This window comes from Lissotriton vulgaris, chromosome 11 (genome assembly GCF_964263255.1).
Source record: "Lissotriton vulgaris chromosome 11, aLisVul1.2, whole genome shotgun sequence".
In the NCBI taxonomy this organism is placed as follows: Eukaryota; Metazoa; Chordata; class Amphibia; order Caudata; family Salamandridae; genus Lissotriton; species Lissotriton vulgaris.
In genome coordinates, this window is record NC_141699.1 from 143,580,832 (window position 1) to 143,602,048 (window position 21,217).

General features: G+C 52.1%; 1 protein-coding gene across 1 annotated transcript in view; it reads right to left on the minus strand.

Annotated features, from left to right (window-relative positions):
• KNTC1 (kinetochore associated 1) overlaps positions 1 to 21,217 on the minus strand; it is a 926,084-nt gene that overhangs the window by 304,108 nt on the left and 600,759 nt on the right. Inside the window, exon 47 of the mRNA XM_086942947.1 lies at positions 11,586 to 11,644. Coding sequence (XP_086799073.1) covers positions 11,586 to 11,644 — 59 coding nt within the window. The remainder of the gene's footprint in view (positions 1 to 11,585; positions 11,645 to 21,217) is intronic.

The window sequence follows — 21,217 nt, forward strand, 5'->3', positions numbered from 1 at the left end:
ATCAGAAACGTAAGAACCAGGTTCAAGTCCCACTGAGGCATCACGAAGGGAACAGGAGGGAATGTATGAGTGATGCCCTTCAGGAATCGATTAACGATAGGGGACTTGAACTAAGTAGGTTGATCAGGCAGCCTCAGACAGGCTGAAAGAGCCGAGAGATAGCCCTTGACAGTGCCCAGAGCAGAGCCCTGCTGGGCAAGAGAGAGAAGGAAGAGGAGAACCTCAGAAAGGGGGACATTAAGGGGATTCACAGGCTTTGCTGTGCACCATGCCACAGATCTGTTCCACCTGCAGGCGTATACCGACTTTGTGGAGGGACGCCTGGCTGCCAGAATGATGTTACAGACTTCAGGAGGCAAGTCAAATGGCCTCAACTGTCGCCGCTCAATCTCCAAGCATGGAGGTGGAGACTGGACAGGTTCGGGTGGAGGACCATCCCCTGCTGCTGCGACAGAAGGTCCTCCTGAAGAGGCAGACTAACCGGGGGATCGACTGACATACTGAGTAGCTCGGTATACCGGTAGCTTCATGCCCAGTCCGGAGCCACAAGGATAACTTGGGCTCGGTCGCGCTTGATCTTCTTCAGCACTCTGGGCAGAAGTGGTATAGGCGGAAAGGCGTACAACAAACCGCAACTCCACTCGCGACGAAAAGCATCTCCGAGCGAGTGCCGCCTTGGAAATTCCAACGTGCAGAACTGATGACATTGCGCGTTCTCTTCGGTGGCGAATAGATCTAACCAAGGCTCTCCCCACTGCTGAAAGAGACCTTGCGCCACGTCCGAGTTCAGACGCCATTCGTGATCCATCATGCACCGGTGGCTGAGTTCGTCCGCCGTGGCGTTCAGAGAACCTGCCAGGTGTTGAACCATCAGAGTCACGCCCTGATGTTCCAGCCATTGCCAGAGGCGCAGAGCCTCCAGGCAGAGGGTCCACAACCCCACCCCGCCCTGTTTGTTGCAGTACCACATGGCGGTGGTGTTGTCCGTGAACACCTGCACTACATTCCCTCGGACAGACTGGAGGAATGCCTTCAGTGCTAGACGAATCGCCCGCAGCTCCAAAAGGTTGATATGGAGCCGGGACTCCGCCGGAGACCAGAAGCCTCTGATCTCCGCCTCTCCAATGAGGCCTCCCCAGCCCTGGAGGGAGGCGCCCGTCACAACTACGTGCTCCGGTTGGGGAAGGGAGAGGGATCTGCCGTGGACCCAATCGCGGTCCGTGAGCCACCACTGCAGCTGTCTCGCAGTGCCCTCCGAGATCAGGACATGGTCGGACAGGTTGCCCTGATACTGGGCCCACTGAAACTTCAGGTCCCACTGCAGAGCTTGCATCCGCCACCGTGCGTGATGCACCAGAAGGATGCAGGAGGCCATCAGCCCCAGAAACCGCAGTGTCAACCTGACCGAAACCCGGGATAAAGGCCGGAAGATTGGAATCAGAGCCTGTATATCCCGAATTCGCTGTTCGGGCGGGTAAACCCGAAACTGCGCCGAGTCGAGAACCGCTCCGATGAAAAGGAGCTTCTGAGAGGGACACAGGTGCGACTTCGGCACATTGATGGAAAATCCCAGCTGGTGCAGGAGAACCGTCGTAGTCTGGAGGTGGCTGATGACTGTCTGGGGCGAGCCCGGCTTCAACAACCAGTCGTCGAGGTAGGGGAAGACTGAGACCCCCAACCTGCGCAGATGAGCTGCGACCACCGCCATCACCTTCGTGAACACCTGTGGGGCGCTGGTAAGGCCGAAGGGGAGCACGGTAAACTGAAAGTGCTCGTGGCCTACCGTGAACTGCAGGTAACGCCGGTGGGCCGGCAGGACGGGGATGTGGAAATACGCGTCCTGCAAGTCCAACGCTACCATCCAGTCTCCTGGGTCTAGGGCAGCTAAGACCTGAGCCAGAGTCAGCATTTTGAACTTCTCCTTTCGGAGGAAGCCGTTGACGTTCCTGAGATCCAAGATAGGGCGTAGGCCCCCTTTGCCCTTCTTGGGTACCAGAAAGTAGTGGGAGTAGCAACCACGTCCTACTTCTGGCCCAGGAACGCGCTCGATGGCCCCCTTGGCCAAGAAGGCCGAAACTTCATCCTGCAGGAGCCGCAAGTGATCCCCAGATACACTGTGGTGTTGCGGTGGCATGGCTTGAGGAGTCGTCTCGAAGGGGAGATAGTAGCCCCTCCGGACGATCTGCAGCACCCACCTGTCCGAAGTGACAGTGCGCCAGTGAGAGTGGTGATGGCGAACCCTGCCTCTCACTGGAGTCACATGGGCCGAAAAGCACGGACTAGGAGGGTTTAGAGGTGGATGCTGCGGGGGAAGGTGTGGACTGACCTCGCCTGTTTCCCCGACTGCCTTCGCGGCGGTTTCCACGGCCGCGCTGGACGACAGACAGCGGCGAGTGGCTGGCAACACGTGTGGGGACGCCCCTTCCTTGGCAACGAAAGGAGCGAAAGGCACCCGTTTGCTGGCGCGGGCCGAGAGGCCCAAGGACTTGGCCGTAGCCCTGGAGTCCTTAAAGCGCTCAAGCGCGTGGTTTGCCTTGTCGCCAAAGAGGCAACGGCCATTGAACGGCATGTCCATCAGAGTGTTCTGGACATCTGCCGAAAAATTGGCGGATCTCAGCCAGGCGTGGCGTCTCACCGCCACCGTCGTAGCCATCGCTCTGCCTAGCGAGTCGGTGGTATCCAGCCCACACCTGGTCAAATACTTGGCTGCATCTCGGCCCTCCACAAGGGCTTGGCCGAGTTTGGCCCGTACCTCCAACGTGCACTCTGGCTGCACCTCCGCCACCGTCTCCCACAGAGAGTGGGTGTAGCGGCCCAAGAGGCATGCAGTGTTGGAAGACCGCAGTCCCAAACTAAGTGAGGAGAATATCTTCTTACCATAATTCTCATACCTCTTGGATTTCCTGTCCGGCGGGGCCGTCGGGAATGCCGTCTGGGAATTAGAGGCCTGGATGCCCAGACTCTCGGGGTGGGGTGAGAGGACAGGAAACATGGGTCGCCCGGAGCCGGGCGGTGGCGTCTGGCCACGTTCCTATCTACGGGCGAACCCGTAGCGGGCCTGGACCAAGTGCCCAAAAGAACGTCGGTCAAGGCCTCATTAAAGGGCAGCAGAGGCTCAGCCGAGCATGACTGCGGTTTAAGGACCTCTGTGAGGAGGTTCGTCCTCACGGCCGCGACGGGGAGCTCAAGGCCCAAAGCCTTGGCAGCCCTCGTCAACACCACACCATAGGTAGCCCCCTCCTCCGAAGCCACGGTCGGAGGAGAGACAAACCCAGTGTCCGGAGAGGTGTCCAGGCCACTGGCCTCCCCAAGGTCTCCTGCCCAGTCATCATGAGACTGACACTCCTTGGTCAGATGGTCCTCAGACCCCTCCCAATCCTCCTCTTCACCCATCTCCTGAGACTCAGGATTGTAATTGAACGAGGTCGGTTCATAGAAGTGGAATTCTCCAAGCGGCGTCGAGAGCGGCGCCTAGCGGCGCCGTTCCGACGTCGGAACCGAAGCAAAGGAGGTATCGGGGGCGGCGCCGCCCTGACGGACCGACGCCGGGGGGGGGGTGGGGGGGTCGTAAGGTCCACCGGTGACGATGCAGAGCCCGAGGAAGGCCCAGCGGCATCCCGCGGCACCGGGCCCGGAGGCGCCAGTGGCGCCGCAGCCGCTGTTCCCTGCAGCGCCGGGCCCGAAGGCACCAGCTGTGTCGGGATCGTGGGGCCCTGCGGCGCTGGGCTCGAAGGCGCCGGCGGCGTCGGGGCCGAAGCACCCGACGGCTTTGGGGTCGAAGCCCCCGACCCGCTAGGGCCCCTAGACGGGCCGGCTGGGCCCGAAGGCGCCGCGGAGCCCGTCGAAGGAGAAAGGGACCTCATGGCCATGAGGAAGCGCTCAATCTCCTCCGGGGTCGCATCCTACCCAGGGACCGGAGGGTGTGGGGCGGGACGAGACGTCCGCGACTCCGAAGGAGCCGCGTGGGCGGTGTCACCCGAACCCCCGGCCGCATCGCGCGAGCGTCGGGGGGAGTCCGAAGAGCGATGATGTCTCTTCGACTTCTTGTGTTTCTTACCTGACGACTTGGACCCGGAGGAGTGGTGCCGACTCCCGGAGCTGTGACGGCTCCGTCCCCGCCACCTGTCCCTCGACCTCCCATGGGACCGGGATCTCACTCGGCGCGGGCCGACTGCCGGAGTTCGAGCCGCCTGCGGGACCGCTCCCGCCTGGCTCTCCTCGAGAGGGCCCGACAGTCGGGGCAGGCCTCGTCGTCGTGGTCGACGCCTAGACAAATCAGACACAGGCGGTGAGGATCCGTGACCGACATGGTGCGGTCGCAATCGTCACAAGGCTTGAAACCAGGCATCCCTACGGCACCGATCGGAGTCGCAAGACTTCGAGAAGGATCAAAAATGATCTCAAAAAAGTTAGTCAAAAATTGACTGGGTTACTGCTTTTTCCAGATCTGCGCTGGCTGGCGCAGAAAAAAGAAGAACTGACGTCAGCACGCGGAGGCGGCGTCTAAGTACTCCGACGACGACAGACGCGGAGCCGCAGACGACGCCTACCGACGCGCAAGGGTACTGCTACGCAAAAGTTTCCGGATCCAGTCTGACGCCTGGGGATATTCTAAGGTAAAGAATCTATCACTAACGTGTCTCTTTCAGATCTTCGCCTTGCCCATGTGACCGCCCCATCCCAGAAAGGACGCATCTGTCACCACTGTGAAGTCTGGTTGGGGAAGGAAGAGGGTTCGGCTGTTGACCGAATCCTGGTTCGTTAGCCACCACTGCAATTGGTGTGCAGTGCCCTCCGATTGACATCAGAAAGATTCCATCGATGCTGGGCCCACTGGAACTTCAGGTCCCACTACAGAGCCCGCACCTGGCATGGTCCACCAGCAGGATGCAGGAGGCCATGAGGCCCAGCAGCCTCACGGTCAATCTCAATGAAATCTTCGATAGAGGCTGAAAAATCGATATCATAGCCTGAATATCTCGGACTCGCTGCTCAGGAGGTTAAACCCAAACGCACTATATCCAGAACTGCTCCGATGAAAAGGAGCTTCTGAGAGGGAGTCAGGTGTCACTTCGGCACGTTGATAGTGAACACCAGCGAATGCAGGAGGTTCGCCGTAGAATGGAGGTGGGAGATGACAGCCTGGGACAAGCCCGGCCTCAATAACCGGTCGTCGAGATAGGGAAAGACTGGAACATCTGATCTCCGCAGATAGACTTCGACCACCGCCATCACTTTAGTGAACACCCCAGGGGCGCTGGTGAGGCCAAAGGGAAGCACCGCAAATTGAAAGCGCCAGTGACCCACCGTGAACTGCAGGTAGTGACGAGGCAGTCAGGATGTAGATATGAAAGTAGGCATCCTGAAGTCCAGCGCTACCATCCAGTCTTCTGGGTCCAAGGCTGACAGGACCTGACCAAGAGTGAGCATCTTAAATTTCTCCTTTTTCAGGAAGTAGCGGGAAAAGTAACCACTGCCTATTTCGGTCCCGGGTACCCTCTCTATAGCTTCCTTGGTCAAGAGAGTTGAGACTTCCACGCGGAGCAAAGCAAGGTGATCTTCCATCAGCCGATTGTACGCCGGAGGCACTGATTGGAGGGGAGGGAGTAACCCTTTGGGATTATTTGCAACACCCACTTGTCTGATATATTGTTTTGCCAGTGGTGGAAATGATGGCGTATTCTGCCACCGACTGGTCGAGAATGATCCTGGGCGATCGGACTAGGAAGGTTTAGCAGTGGAGAATGGGATGGTGGAGTGGCTCATACTTCTGGTTTCCTGACCCACAAGGCTGGGGTGAACTACATCCATGGCCCGCAGAGGTTCCTGAACTTGTGGAGCCCTCTGGCCAGGGTATGGTTGAAAGGAGTGACATTGGATGAAGCCCTGGGGTGGTAGTGAGGCTCAAAGACTTGATGTGGACCACAAGTCTTTGAAGTGCTCAAGGGCAGCATCCGCCTGGTCTCAGAAGAGACGTGAGCCATCAAAGGGCACGTCCATGAGGTTGGCCTGGACATCACTCCAAAAAACGATGTTTTCAGCCAGGTGTGGCGATGTACCGCCACTTTTGTGAAAATCGCTCTACCTAGCGAGTCCGTTGTGTCCAAGCCAAATCTGATGCGGTACAAAAGGGGGTGGTGATGGACGGAGCATCTGAATCAATCAAACACTCACACACCGTCAAAAGATCTGGGTTTAATCCATCACCGTTCTTTAGCCCACTCTGCCACCCCAGTTCAGACATGGCTATATGCAAATCAGTCTGACCCTGTGCCTCATGGGAACAGTCCAGCCCGAACTGCCAAGCCATGTCTTCCCTGGACCGGAAACAAGCTTCCGAGGACCGGTTTATGGCATTCCAGCCGTCTTCAGCCCGGCTTGCTTGAAATCAGTGGCAAAGTGAGCAAGGGACTCACGTCTGAGCATACCCTGCCACACTTATGGCGGCCAAAAGCGGTACAAAAGGGGGTGGTGATGGACGGAGCATCTGAATCAATCAAACACTCACACCCAGTCAAAAGATATGGGTTTAATCCATCACCGTTCTTTAGCCCAAATCTGATGACAAACTTAGCTGCGTCCCTCTCGCCTGATATAGCTTGGGAGAGTAGAGCACGGTCCTCACTCAGACTCTGGGCAGCACCTGTGCTACTGTATCCCATATAGAATGGGAGTAATGGCCCAAGAGACATGCAGTGTTCACCGACCGCAATGCTAGGCTGGCGGAAGAAAAGGTTTTGTTTTTGAAGTTCTCCAGCCTCTTGGCTTCCCTGTCGGGGTGCGGAAGGGAATGAGCCATGAGAAGTGGAAGCTTCAACCACCAAGCTTTGGGGGTGGGGTTGGGTGGTGAGAAAGGTTGGGTCGCCCGGTTTGGGGCGATGGTGGTGAGCGATCATCCTATTAACAGGAGCCCCTTGTGCTGGGTTTGGACCATGTCCCCAGAAGGACGTCTGTCAAGGCCTCATTGAAAGACAGTAGGGGTTCTGAACTCGAGACCTCAGGTTGCAGGACCTCTGTTAAGACATTTGTCTTGACTGCCACTGTAGGAAGCTGCAGGTCAAGGACCTCTGCAGCCCTATGCACCACCAAGGCAAAAGATGCTCCCTCTATGGTAGGGAGGGGAAATCATACCAGTGTCTGGGGAGGTGCCCAGACAACTGGCTTCACCCAATTCCTCATACCAGTGCAGATCTTGTTGCGGAATTTCTAAGGAATCCTGCTCCCCCTCCCAGTCCTTTTCCTCCACTCCTAACCATTCAGCATAGGGCAGAAAAAACAACATTGAGCCGTACAGCTCTCGTCTCTGCATTGTATGGCGCCTAACTGGCTCGGTGTCGTCAGGAATGAGGATAGGGGAGGTGACACAGAGGACCTCTATGCCGGCCACGACGCTGGGGCAGGTCGCTGTGGAGGTGCGACCGGCGTCAGTCCGGTCCCGGGAACGGGTCACTCGGAGGCCGTTGCGCGGGGGTCGGTGCCGCCGGCATGGGAACCACAGGGACCCCTCCATTCTCTGAGCCTGCGGGCCCATAAAATTATTTCAGTTGAGCGGCGGTCACTCCCGGTCCTAGGAAGGGAGGGAACGTGCAGCAAAGTTCTTCCGCCACTCTGTGAGACAGGTGGGGCAAAGTTGAAGCACGCTTCGAATTCTTGTGGTGAATCTTACCTGACTTCAAAGAAGAGGATTTTGAATCACTGGAGTGGTGCTCGGACCTTCCTCTCGACCAAGACTGTGAGAAGTTGGCCTGATATATAATGTTCACTATTCTAGTGAGCACTTTGTATCAGTCCAAACAACCCTTATGGTGATTGGTTGTAAGTCAACCTTAGACCAGCTATCCTAGTAGCGTGGATACGAGCAGTCTTCGGGCTAAACTCTAGAGGGCGTGTTAAGCCAGCTGTTATACCATCACATATACCCCTTGAACACCAAGTGAAAGGACACCACACAAGTGTTATGAAAATAAACAGTGTATTTATTAGAATCACAACAGCCCTGTACTCTTTATGAGGACAGGGTACTAAGCACACAACAAAACTCTTATGAAAATACTTCAAGTTGCACAATTTACACAAATGCCCGAGGGGCACGAAAAACCATATACTATGGAAGTGGAATGCGAAATTACTAGCAGGTAATTACTGTACTAAGAGGCTTTGGAATCGCTAGGACTACGTTACTGAACCTTCAGATTACTAGTAGGAGGCCTAGGGGACTCGGGTGCAGAGTGTGCACTCTCACGCGGGATGCGGGACAAAGTCTATGGGAGCTAGTAAAGACAAAGTTAGTGTTCTCGGGCGAACCCGATAAGGTAGGTCGAAAACGACAGTGGATCCTGACCCTTGGATAGTGAGGCTATGCTGGGGCACCGAAATGCCGAAGTTACCTAGCCCAGGGGCTGCAGCTGCATAGGTCTCAAAAGACGTCGGGAATCCTTGTAGACGAACCAGGAGCCTGAAGAAAGAAGTTGCTGGCAGGCGACCAGTGAAGATTGTTCGAGTGATCCAAGCCTGGATCGAAGATGGATGACACCTGAAAGCAGAGGGGACCAAGTTCGTGACTACTAGCCAGTAGTCAGGGGGCACCAGGAGGGCACCGGATGGTAGTCACCTTGACTAGGTGAGTGGGCGACGCTGTGCTCTGCAGTCTCACGGACCAGGAGGCGTTGTCGGCGACCAGGATGGAGGTGCGAGCTGTCCCACGATGGATGAAGCTGTCGACGTCGCTGGACCCAGGATTGGGGCAACAAGTCTTGGCAAATTCAAGCCCACGCGGTGGACTCAAAATGGCGTCTGGAGTGGACCAGGAGGGCCCGGGGTGCTCCTCTTTTGGAAGGGAGCAAGGGCCAGTCTGGAGCAACAAGACCAGCAGCAGTGATGTCGTCGGGCGTCGTTAAGAAGGCCACAAGCCAGAGGGCTAGTAGCCAAACAACGCGGTGAGCAGCAAAAAGCAGAAGGGCCCCACGCAGATCGTGGAGATGCTGGGAGGCTGGACTTCGGTGCTGGAGCTGCTCAGGGTCGGGGCTTCTCGGACCCCAAAGCACTCACCAGAGGATCCCTCGGCGGTCGTGCTGGATAGAAGTCGTGCAGTTCTGATGATGGCCGGTCCCTCGAGGTCTCGTCGCACCTACGGTTCTCAGCTTAGCTGTAGAGGTAGGTAGAGGTCAGAGGTGCCAGGGAAGCCGGGTCTCGTCGTGCTGGTTGGTCGGTCGGATTCCTGAGGAAGGACGTGCAGCAAACCGCAGAGTTCTTAGATGGTGCCTGCGGATGCAGGGTGACTACTCCTTAGTCACAAGGGAGAAATCTTGAGAAGAGCCGAGAGTTCCTTTCGTAGAAAGTAGTTTCAGGATTCAAAGATGATCTAATTTGGAAGGGTCCCCGCTCCTGCCTTTATCCTAAAGAAAGGGGTGGGTACGCGACTAGGTCCTGCCCTAGGGGTGGGACCAGGAAGGGGGGTGGTTACACCCCTCTCCCATGCCGGACTTTCCCCAGGCCAGGGGCTGGTGTGCCCCTGGAACTGGTTCTAGCCGGCAGATGCGTAGTGAGCACCGGGGCGCCACTCAGCAGTCACCTTCCTTTAAAGCCCTGCCTACCCAGGATACACAAAACCCTGTCTGGGATGGTGCTAGCACCGCCCCTGACAGGAAACCCTTTGTCCAAGCTCTCCTCGCTGGAAGGACTCCCAGCAGCAGGAGGTCAGACTCGTGTCTGTGGTGGCAGCATCCATTTTGTGGAGCTGAGGCTTCGTTTAACTTTAACCGGGGTTCACAGTTACATACATGTCGTGTCCCTCTAGAAGGGTGGAATGCTAACCCCGTCGCCAGAATTGGCGAGGGGTTAATATTCCAATTCGTATGACACCTTACTCGACATGTTTTGATAAAGCAATACCAGAGATAGCATTTAACCGCGAGGATTATAATGCACTTAAGAGTATATGGTATGCGTTATCATGGAACAGCTATTAGGACTTGGTTCCGCAAGCTGCAAACGGGCTCAGCTCATGCCAGAGCACCATTTCACACGATTCCAAGCACTCTGCCTTCAGGATTGTCAAGGCCTGCCATAGGAGTGACTGATAGGAATCTGTGTGTCCATTTTTAGGGTTAGATATAGGTATACTATATCTAAAGCAAAGGGTGAGTACACCACCTTGCCCCAGCTGTCGTGCAGCCAGTTGTGTCAGATTTAGATGGCCCTCCAGGGGTGGCATAATACATGCTTCAGCCCCTGGTAGGCCCTGGGTACACCTATGCCCTGAGTTACAGGGTCTGATAAGGTGGCCCAGTCCCAATTGGATAATGCACCTAAGGTACACATGTCAATTTAGTGAGAGAACAGCTAGGCTGTGGGTCTGATTGGCAGGCCCACAGCCAGGGAAAGTCGTAAACCAGTGAAACAAAAGCAAAAAATCTGGGTGATCATAGGATTGCAGACCCTACTCTCCTACAAAGACCAACTAGGCAACCTCTGCTGAGCAGAATGCAGGGCCGCGTGAAGCTTTAGGGACCGCTTCCTCAAAGTCTTTGGTGCCATGACCCGGCAGTTCCCGGAGCACGATTTGGAGTCGTGGTTGCGCTCCAGGCACCAAAGACAGACCAAATGGGGGTCTGTGACCGACATGGCACAGTGACAGGCTTGAACTCCAAAGTCTTCTTACTCAACATGACACACCTACACACCAACAAAGCCGACCAAAAGTCTGTAAAAAAATGACAGGCGGTAGCTCCCTTCAACGGTTCGGCGCAGAAAGAAAAGGACTAACTTCAGCACGCCTGAGTGGCGGTTATATTGACAACACGGACATCACAACAGAAACTACGGCAACAGCATCAAGCAGAGTCGACTGATACCACCAACCGGCGCGCAGGGGAACTGCTGTGAAAATTCTTCTGGATCCAGCCTGACGCCTGGGAGTTCAAAAGTAAGGAATCAGCGGCAAGATGACTATCAGATAGTCATTTTTATAAAGCACAATACCGACAGTACATTCAAGTTGTTAAGTGTCATCTAAAAAAAAATGAAGGCCTAGATTGGAACCCACTTATACAGCAGGTGTTTGTAGTAAAACAAAAGAAAGGCTTGCTGGGGAGGTTTTCAACCCTACCCACAATTTCAAGGTTGGAAATGCTTATTTTTATATTCTAAAAGTAGGTACGTCCCCAACATGCACCACTGCTCATCAAATAGAAAAAACAATGATTGCAATAAGCCCAGTCTTGTGGATGAACTCCTTGTCAGAGATGTACTGTGAGAGAATTATGTTTTTTATACAGCCGGTTTACCCGAGCCACCTCAGATTAGTGAACATGAACCAGATACGTATTATTGTTTTAACAGAATGGGAGGTGCTGATATACAAATTTGGAAGCTTCTGAAAGCTGCATTCAAGATGGCAGGTTGTGTCACAGCAGCAAACATAAGATTTGGTTTCAGAAGCATTAATTGAGTAAGGAGGCTAACACTATTTTATTTCGAAGTTTCATATTTGTGTCTATTTTACACACTGCTTCCTGTTGAGTGGGACAATTAGATTTGTACAAAACTAATGAAAGTAACACTCAGTTGTCAAATAGCATTCTCACCTTCATCAATTTTGAAATCAGCAGAAGCTTGGGGAAGGTCTCTTCGTTAAGTTCTGCAGCTGCAAGAAAAAAGAACTGGTCAGAGGTAGCTGGCACACAGCCGATTAAGGCAACAAATCAGCAAGCAAAATGAGGCCTAGATTCACACCAACCCCTAGTTGAGACAAGAAGAAAGGTGCCTTTTATGCTTATGGCCTGATGTACAACAGTTTGCAGTCACAAACCAAGTGATTAGCAAAATCACAGGGTTTGCAACCACAAAACAGGGAATCGCAATGTACTAAAGGTATTTCTCAAGTTGGAAGAAAATGTTACTTATCTTCGTTAATGATAGTTCTGGTGGGTACATAAACTTACAATCTTCCTGCATATCCCTCAACTTCTAAATATCCTTTCAGCCGTTAAAAGTTTCCCAGCATTATCAAGTGGTGATATGCGGTTTCAGATGAGATTCCAACTCCTGAGCAGGACAACGACAAAGAATACTAGATGCCAATTAGCTGGAATTTGTTTGGCAGATGACAACTGTAGTGCTGTGTAGGTTTGCAATGACTGAACCCTTGTGACTCCTTAGACCTGTGACGTAAGCGTTAGAGCGAGGTGAAGTGAATGCAGTTTCCGATTACATGTAGAAAATACATGCTAGACTAACCTCTGTGTGTGGCGTAGTTATTGGTGAGTACCCCGGCTGGGAATGACGCTACAACTAGGGTCATTATGGGGACCAGTAACCCAAAGATAGTCAGTGCTCTCCCAGAGAGTCTGCTGTGGTCCAGCAAACTGCTCATGTACGCCACGTGTGCCTACATCGAAGGCCGGAATCAATGTTTGGCGTATGTGGAATCAAAGTGCAGCCCCAGTCCGCGTAAAGCCTCTGAAGATAACAAAAGCGTCAATGAGAAGTCTACACGTCATAGGCCAAGAACCTGCTGGGAAGGCCGTGACTGCACTACTACTACAGAACTTAAAATCATAGGGAGTGATAACACTATAGGCGGATGCAACAAGGTTTTGAAAGAGCAGCAAACAGTGACAGGAAATTGCAAGATAGCGCTATGAACAGTAGAGCTGCGAGACAGATCAAATAGATATACAGAACAAAGACGTCCTACGGCATAGCAATACCCATACAAGAAACAGTTATCTGCTTACCAGTACTCAGTAAAGAGTTGTCATGCCACAGTGCTGGAGGGAGTGACCCCAGAGGAAGCACCCAGGGTTGTGCTTGTGAGCAATCCATACTAGCAGCAGCACACCACCAAATCGACAGAGTGGGGCTCAGAACAACTCCAGAGAACTCCAAAATTCAGACATCCGAGAACAGCGACAGGAATCAAAGTTTGCTTTTGTAAGGGAGACCAAGAAAGAGGTCACATATCCTGTCATCAAAGAAGACCTCAAGGATAGAATATCGCAAGGCCTCAGAGATGGTTTTCATAAACAAGACCAAGTAGCATTGAAAAGAACATTACTCTCCACACCAGTCAGTTTCACCAATAGTTAAAATGCAGCCGCATTCTTGAAAGCACCAACACCCTTTGATACTACCAAAAGGTTGAATATTGGTGACAGGTGGACTGCCAGGATAGAGACATTTGATGATTTCATTCATGTGATAGAAGAAGCAGATAAAAAGATGATTAACCGGGGTTCACAGTTACATACATGTCGTGTCCCTCTAGAAGGGTGGAATGCTAATCCCGTTGCCAGAATTGGCGAGGGGTTAGTATTCCAATTCGTATGACACCTTACTCGACATGTTTTGATAAAGCGATACCAAATAACCGCGAGGATTATAATGCACTTAAGAATATATGGTATAGCGTTATCATGGAACAGCTATTAGGACTTGGTTCTGCAAGCTGCAGACGGGCTCAGCTCATGCCAGAGCACCATCTCACATAATTCCAAGCACTCTGCCTTCAGGATTGTTAAGGCCTGCCATAGGAGTGACTGATAGGAATACATGTGTCTATTTTAGGGTTAGATATAGGTATACTATATCTACAGCAAAGGGTGATTACACCACTTTGCCCCAGCTGTCGTGCAGCCAGTTGTGTCAGATTTAGATGGCCAGCCAGGGGTGGCATAATACATGCTGCAGCCCCTGGTAGGCCCTGGGTACACCTATGCCCTGAGTTTCAGGGTCTGATAAGGTGGCCCAGTACCAATTGGTAAATGCACCTAAGGTACATGGAATCCATTTTACAGAGAGAGCAGTAGGCCTGGGGTCCTGATTGACAGGGTACCAGGCCAACTATGTCAAAACCAGCTAAAACACAAGGCAAAAAGTTGGGGGCAACCATAGTCAGGAGCTACCCTCCTACAGCATGACTAGCAGCTCTGTGGGGGACTTTAAAACACCCGCCGCTGGCGAGTAAGCGGCGCAACACCCACCGCAGACCCACGGGCGGGTGACCACGGCACACCGACCTCGGACAGGCCACTGGCAGGGGATACCACTAGGAGCCTGGAGGCACAAATGCGACCCCGTACAGAATAACGCAAACCGCAGAGGGAAACACCACGCGCAGGGAGCCCCAGGCGCACCGGGGGTACACACAGCTTACCGCCTGCAGATTTACGCCTTCCCCTTGTACTGCCACCAGACCCGCGGGGTCGGGACAGCGCCACGATTGGAGAACGCGCCGCACACCCAGAGAAGCAGGCCGCTACCCTCAGAAGAGGCCCACAGAGGCAAGAACAGGACGAGGAGGGGCATCTGGACACAGAAGACGGCGCGAGTGAGTGGCGGAGGTAAGGGGCCCACACCGCTCTGTTCCAGAACAGAGCGGTGGTGGCGAACTAAACAACGGGTGGACCTCGGAAAGTCACGGTTACTACTGATCGCACGTGACAGCCGGCTAAAAAGCGCCCGGAGTAGGCGAAACACAACTGGCACGGGGGCTCATCGGACAGACGTCTACCACGGAAAACACAGTATTACGACTGAACTAGGTAGTGCGCAAAGGAGTGAAGCATCGACGTGGCAAGATAGCCAGACAAAACTCAGCCAAAAATCAACTTTGATCAAACCAAAAAAGTACAGGAACAAAATGGCGACACAGCTCAGACGGCTTCGCACTTGGCGCAGGTGACGGGTGGCCTCGCGACGGACAATATACAATCAATGTTTTCACGATACAAACTGCCTTGACGAACATAGGTGGTAAAATAGACAACCTTACCCACAGAGTTGATCGAATGTCTGAAAGACTAGACAGGCACACCGAAAGAATAGACATGGCTGAGCGTAGGATTTCGGATGTAGAGGACGCAAATAACTAACTTACGACCAAACAATCCGGAGTAGAGAAACAAATTGCCGTGCTGACCGCCAAGACAGAAGATTTGGAAGCCAGGTCCAGGCGAAGTAATGTAAGGATTATGGGAATTGCGGAAACCACAAATAAATACAGGCCCAATGGAAAAATACGAGGAGCAGCTCTTGGTGACTCTACTAGGTAGGGAAACTTTTTCAGACATCTTCCTGATCGAAAGGGCCCACAGATCCTTAGCCTCGAAACCACTGGTGGGCTCCAGACCACGGCCTATTATAGCGAAAGTGTTACATTATAGTGACAGGGATGCAGCATTACGAAAAGCTTGTGAATTAGGAACCCTGCGACATGAAGGAATGGAAATTGCTCTCTATCCTGACTTCACGGAGTCTGTTCAAGAAGCGAGGAAAAAATACACACAAGCCAAACAGAAACTCCGGGAGCTGCAGATCCCGTACGCCATGCTGTACCCCGCCAGACTAAAGATCACAGATGATGGCTCTGTTAAGATATTCAATGAGCCCAAAGATCTCCAGAAATACTTGCAGCTGAGAAAACCGAAGGGGGAGCGCAGACTATCGTCAAGAGACAGACAGCAGGGGCAGGACCCAATGTCGGACGCGGAATAGGCGAACTACATAGATAGGATATTAGAAACACAGACGTCTACTGTTGCAGTACCGAGGGATCATCGCCTCATAGCACTGACAATGGAACATACTACTGGGGACGCGATAGGGAAAGATCGTCACATGGAGCATATGATCATGCGACTGAATGCACCGAGATCCCTGCGTCCCAGGAGTTCTGGATAGCAACCAAGCGGATCAGATAAGTCGCAAATCTGACATTTTGAACTATGTACTGTTTATATACCACGGAACTGCGTGAGCCTTTGTGATAAACCATTTATGTTTATAAAATGTTCAGAAGTTAATTAGCGTAGAAAGGGAATGTGGGGCCCAGGGTAACCGTGCACTCCCATGTTGATAGAATAGCCTTCCCTCTGGGTATTTAGGCAGAGGGGACTAGACCCGGGCTAATTCCGCCCACCTGTGCATACCACAACTGTTGTAAAATGGGGAAGAGGTTAACGTTATGCATGCGTGGAGAAGGGGGCAGAGCATGATAATGTATGGGGACTTGCCTTCGTCGTGGGGTTGGAGACGGAGGGGGAGGGTTGGGGGGAGTAATGTAGAAAATCACAGGGCGACATCTGAAGACACTACAAATCCTTTACATGTTGTTACACTGCTGAGACTTCTAAATCATACACGGCTGGGGCACTACATCAGCGAAAAACCTGACCGATATAATGCAAGTGGTTAGGACACTGACTCTCATGTCATGGAAGTGAGAGGCCTACAGGACACTAGAAAAATCAGGAAAGTCCTAGCATATCTAGATAGGCATGGAGTAGACATTGCATGCATTCAGGAAACACATATAGCACCTCAGAGAGAGTGTAGAATTGGCTATAGATGGGCACAGCTTCGAGTGGCATCCTCCTATTCTAATTATGCTAGAAGAGTGCTAATCTTAATTAAACGCAACACCCCATTTACGCTACACAATACGATCACGGACGATCAGGGGAGATACATAATTCTCAGAGGGGATTTTGGAGGAACAGACATTCCAACTATCACAACATATTGACCCAACACGGATGACTCACTCTTCTATGAAAATATCTGGGCCAAGCTACGGGAGATGCAGCCTACAGCGATGATATGGGGCGGGGACTTTAACACATGCCTGGACCCACTACTAGATAGGGCCTCTCGAGCTGATAGACACGGGAGACGTGCAGCTCGAGTCATCATAGACAGAATGAATGACTGGGATATGGAAGATGTGTGGCGAAAGAGACATCCGGGGAAACGGGAAGGAACTTGCACATCACTTACTCACAACACATGGTCAAGGTTAGACTATTGGCTGACCATGCAAGAGGTAAGCACATGGACTACAGCAGTGGAACACCTGCCCAAGACTCTGTTGGATCATTCCCCTGTCCGAATCGTGCTAGTGGTGCCTACTCACACCCCAAGACAATTCACGTGGAGACTCAGGCCAGAAGTATTGAAGGACCAGGTGTTCAGTGAGGAACTGAGGCACACTATTGAGGACTTTTTTCAGAGGAACACTGGGTCAGTAGGGAGCTTTAGGACAGTGTGGGAGGCGTTCAAAGTTACTATAAGAGGACACTGCATAAGTAAACACGCTGGAATCCTCAGGGATATTAGACAACAGCTACACATGGTGTAACGAGACATCCAGTTACTGGAGACAGAATATGCTAACACCCTGCAGGAATCCATCCTCGCGGTCATACGTAGTAAAGTGGCCACGTACCATGAGTATGCTGACACAGAAATAAAGTACCTATCCAAAAAATACAGGGCTAGAGCATAAGGGGAGGGAGGCCGTCCAGGTAGGGCGCTGATGCACAAAGTTAAACCGATGCGGGGCGCCTCTCTAATAACGCAAATTGCGAATGCTCAAGATGTGCAGTTATATGATACTCCTCCATTATGGAAGAATTTCGATTACACTACTCAACATTATATACCACAAAGGTAGCACACCCACGATCAGACATTCATGACTATCTCGATGACGTGGGGCTAGCTTGGCTGTCTGACACACACAGGGAGTTCCTGGGACACCACATTAAGGAAGGCGAGTTTAGGGAGGCGGTCAACTCACTACCTAATAATAAAGCCCCGGGACTAGATGGCTTGCCGGGGGAATTTTATAAAGAATTTAAAGACCTGCTGATTCCGCAGCTAGCACAGATGTTTGGGGAGGCCTACGAGGAGGGTGCCCTCCCACCAACGCTGCGAGAGGCGCTGTTGATAGCACTTCCAAAACCCGGAAAGGACCCCTCACACTGTGACTCATATCGCCCCCTGTCCCTCATCAATATAGATGTAAAAATATTGGCAAACAGAATACAACCGCTATTAAAACTACTTGTGCTCCCAGATCCGGCTGGCTTTATCCCCACGAGATCCACAACCCACAATATTCGCACTATATTCACGATGTATCACAGCCTAAACCCCGAGTTGCCGGCGGCAGCTGTGCTACTTGACACGGCGAAAGCCTTCGACTCTGTAGAATAGGAGTTCATGATGACTGTCCTCTATAGGATGGGATTCCCGCATGCCTTCCTGAAGTGGATTGCATTATTATATGATGAACCCAAAGCTAGAGTGCGTATTAATGGTCATACCTCACAAACATTTGGAATAAGCCCTGGGACAAGACAGGGATGCCCACTGTCACCTATCTTGTTTGCGCTCACGTTGGAACCGCTATCCTGTAAAATTCGACTGAACCACCCAGAAACTGCACTCCAGTTTAATCTTCGGCCTGTGAGCATATCTCTTTATGCGGACGACATGGTTCTATATACTAGATATCCGGATACAAATTTAAATCCACTAATTAGAGAATATATCAAATTTGAACAACACTCGGGCCTCAGCATAAACTGGGACAAATCTGTAGTGATTCCCCTAACACCAGAGACACTAGAACCACAACTGGATTATCCACTGAAATGGAGCACCAAACTGGTCAAGTATCTGGGAGTCTGGGTACACCGTGACCCGGAGACGGTGGCCAGAGCAAACTACGGGGTGGCAATTAGCAAACTGAAGGACCAAATCGAAAAGTGGATCAAATTGCCACTATCAATGGCAGATAGTATTGCCCTCCAAAAAATGGTAGTACTACCCCAACTGTTATACCTGTTTTGGAATATACCTATTTGGCTTCCACAGGTTTTTTTTGCTACACTGCGTACAATGCTACAAAGACTCACATGGGCCGGAAACAGCCCAGGGCGAGCTGGAAGGTCCTCACAAAACCGTATCATCAGGGAGGCTTCGCCGCCCCCGATCTGCAATTGTACTACTATTGTGCACAAGCACATCATGCACATTATTGGACGCAACCTCACTCACATATACCGCATATAGCGGTGGAAACAGATAGTGTCCACCCAAATAAACTGACACAATACAGATCGGACCCGGTGGGGGCGTACCCTAATGACGTTATCCACCCTGTCAAGTGTACCTCGCGAGCATGGCATACGCTAGCAATGGGAGCATGGAAATTACCAATTTACGCACCAGCGCTACCATTGGCGTATCAACCCAAAACACAAGAACAAAATATGAGGAAGGTTATCGGAGAGATGGGATTTACGACACTAGGCGCACTATTCCCGCAGAACACATTAATTTCCTACCAGGACCCGTCTCTGTGCGCGCATCAAACGCCGCTGAAGAGATTTGCGCACTTTAGGCTGAGGGCAGCAATGAAAGACTTATATGCTGATTTCCCGACGGAGCCAGTAACACTACAGGCACTACAGATATTGCGAACCGCGCCGTCACGGGTGGCATTAGTAACAAGATTATACACAACATCTCAAAATGAACAACATAAAGTCCCAGACAGGGCAATGGCACGGTGGGAGGAGGCAATCGGATCCCCTATTACTGAGGAAGAGTGGAACTACAGCTGTACACAGCTACATCTACTCACGCCAAATTGCAACCTACGCATCATACATTTTAGATTCCTACATCAGACATACTACACGCCAGAGAAACTGCACAGATATGGGCTCAGAACGGATGATAAATTCAAAAGGTGTGCTGCCCCTAGGGCTGACTTCCTCCATACGGCATGGGCTTGCCCTGTATTGGAGGCATACTGGCGGGAGGTGGTAGGAGCACTAACTCATATGTTGTCAGAATTAATCCCGAACACACCATTGACATGTTTACTAGGTACTTGTAAGCTCAAAACGATTAGACGGCGTAAACTGCTGGCAGTGGCACTCCTACTGGCAAAACGGCGCGTAGCCATCAAGTGGGTCAGTAAACGCCCGCCCCGGTTTAAGGACTGGCTGTCGGATATGGTGTACTGTAAAGAGACCCTGGGCACATACGAAGAGGAACTGCCACAGACCTCTAGGCCAAAAGACTTTTGGCAACCTCTTATGGACTATTTGCAACAACAATCAGAAGCCCAATTGTCAAGCAATGGAGAAGAGGCAGGCGCAGGAGGGACAAATGCTGGGCTGGGAACTTGAATATCACACATGAGTCCGTAAAACACTACTGGAACGTTATGGTACCTACACTGTTGCTGCACATGTACACTAATGGTGTGACGGGAAATAAGTCTCGCTTACTGCTATATATGCTATGTCGATTATTTTGCTTTGTGAGAATGCTGTCATGGTCAACCTTCGCGGTGTGTAAATGAGACCTGTGCGAGAAATAAGACGATGTATATGTAACTCAGTGGATGATGTCATGCTATGTATTGTTGCCCTGTGAATCAAAAATAAAATTACAAAAAAAAAAAAACTGAAGAGAGGGGCCAACCAAGGACCCAGAGGGCACAGCAACCCATACAGAAAGTGTAAAAGCCACTCCAAACACCAAACACCAGGAGCAAGTGGGATAACACCTCCCACCAAGTCCCAGAGGATCAACAAACCCGCCTACTGAGGAAGAGGAGGAGGACGGAGCGACACAAGAAGGCGCTGAATGGAGGAGTTTGCATGAGTGTTAAACAGAAGGACCCCCATCAAAGGGCAGGTCACCCAGATGCGCTCTAATGTTTTCAGGAAACACAGCATCACGTAGCCAAGCATGGCGACGGAGAGCCACAGAAGTGGCCATAGCACGGCCGAGAGCATCGGCAACATCCAAAGCCGCACGAAGAGTAAAGACGGCCAACTCCCTACCATCCAACAGATGGCCCCGCAGATCAGCACGGGCACCCTCCTGGGAGACATGAGAGAGAAGGGACTCCACAGAGTCCCACAGGCTGGAAGTAGCCCTGGTCAGCACACACCAAGTGTTAAGCGCCTGCAAGGCAGCACTGGAAGAAGCAAAGACATTACGCCCCCATGAATCTAATCACCGGGCCTCGCGAGACGGAGGAAACACCACCACAGGCAAGCACGGAAAGGCAGTCCGCAGAAGAGCACCTTGAGTAGAAGGGTGGAAAGAAAGGTAGAGGGAGTTGTGCGGTGCAGGACGGTGGCGATGCAGGAGCGCCTGAGGCTCCGGATCGCCTGTGGCAGGGCGCCCCCATAAGAGAATTATGGAGTGACGCTTCAAAAGGATGGAACAACTCCCGTCCACCAGAGCCCTGGTGGAGAACTTCCAAGAGGTTGTCCGTAGGAAGTGGAGTGACAGGTTCACCCATCCGCTGAATACCAGCAGCTGTGGAAATAGCCAGAACAAAGGCAACAGTGGCCTCAGTAGGGCGTCGCGGAGGAGAAAGTAATTCCTCCGTGGGCGACGGTTG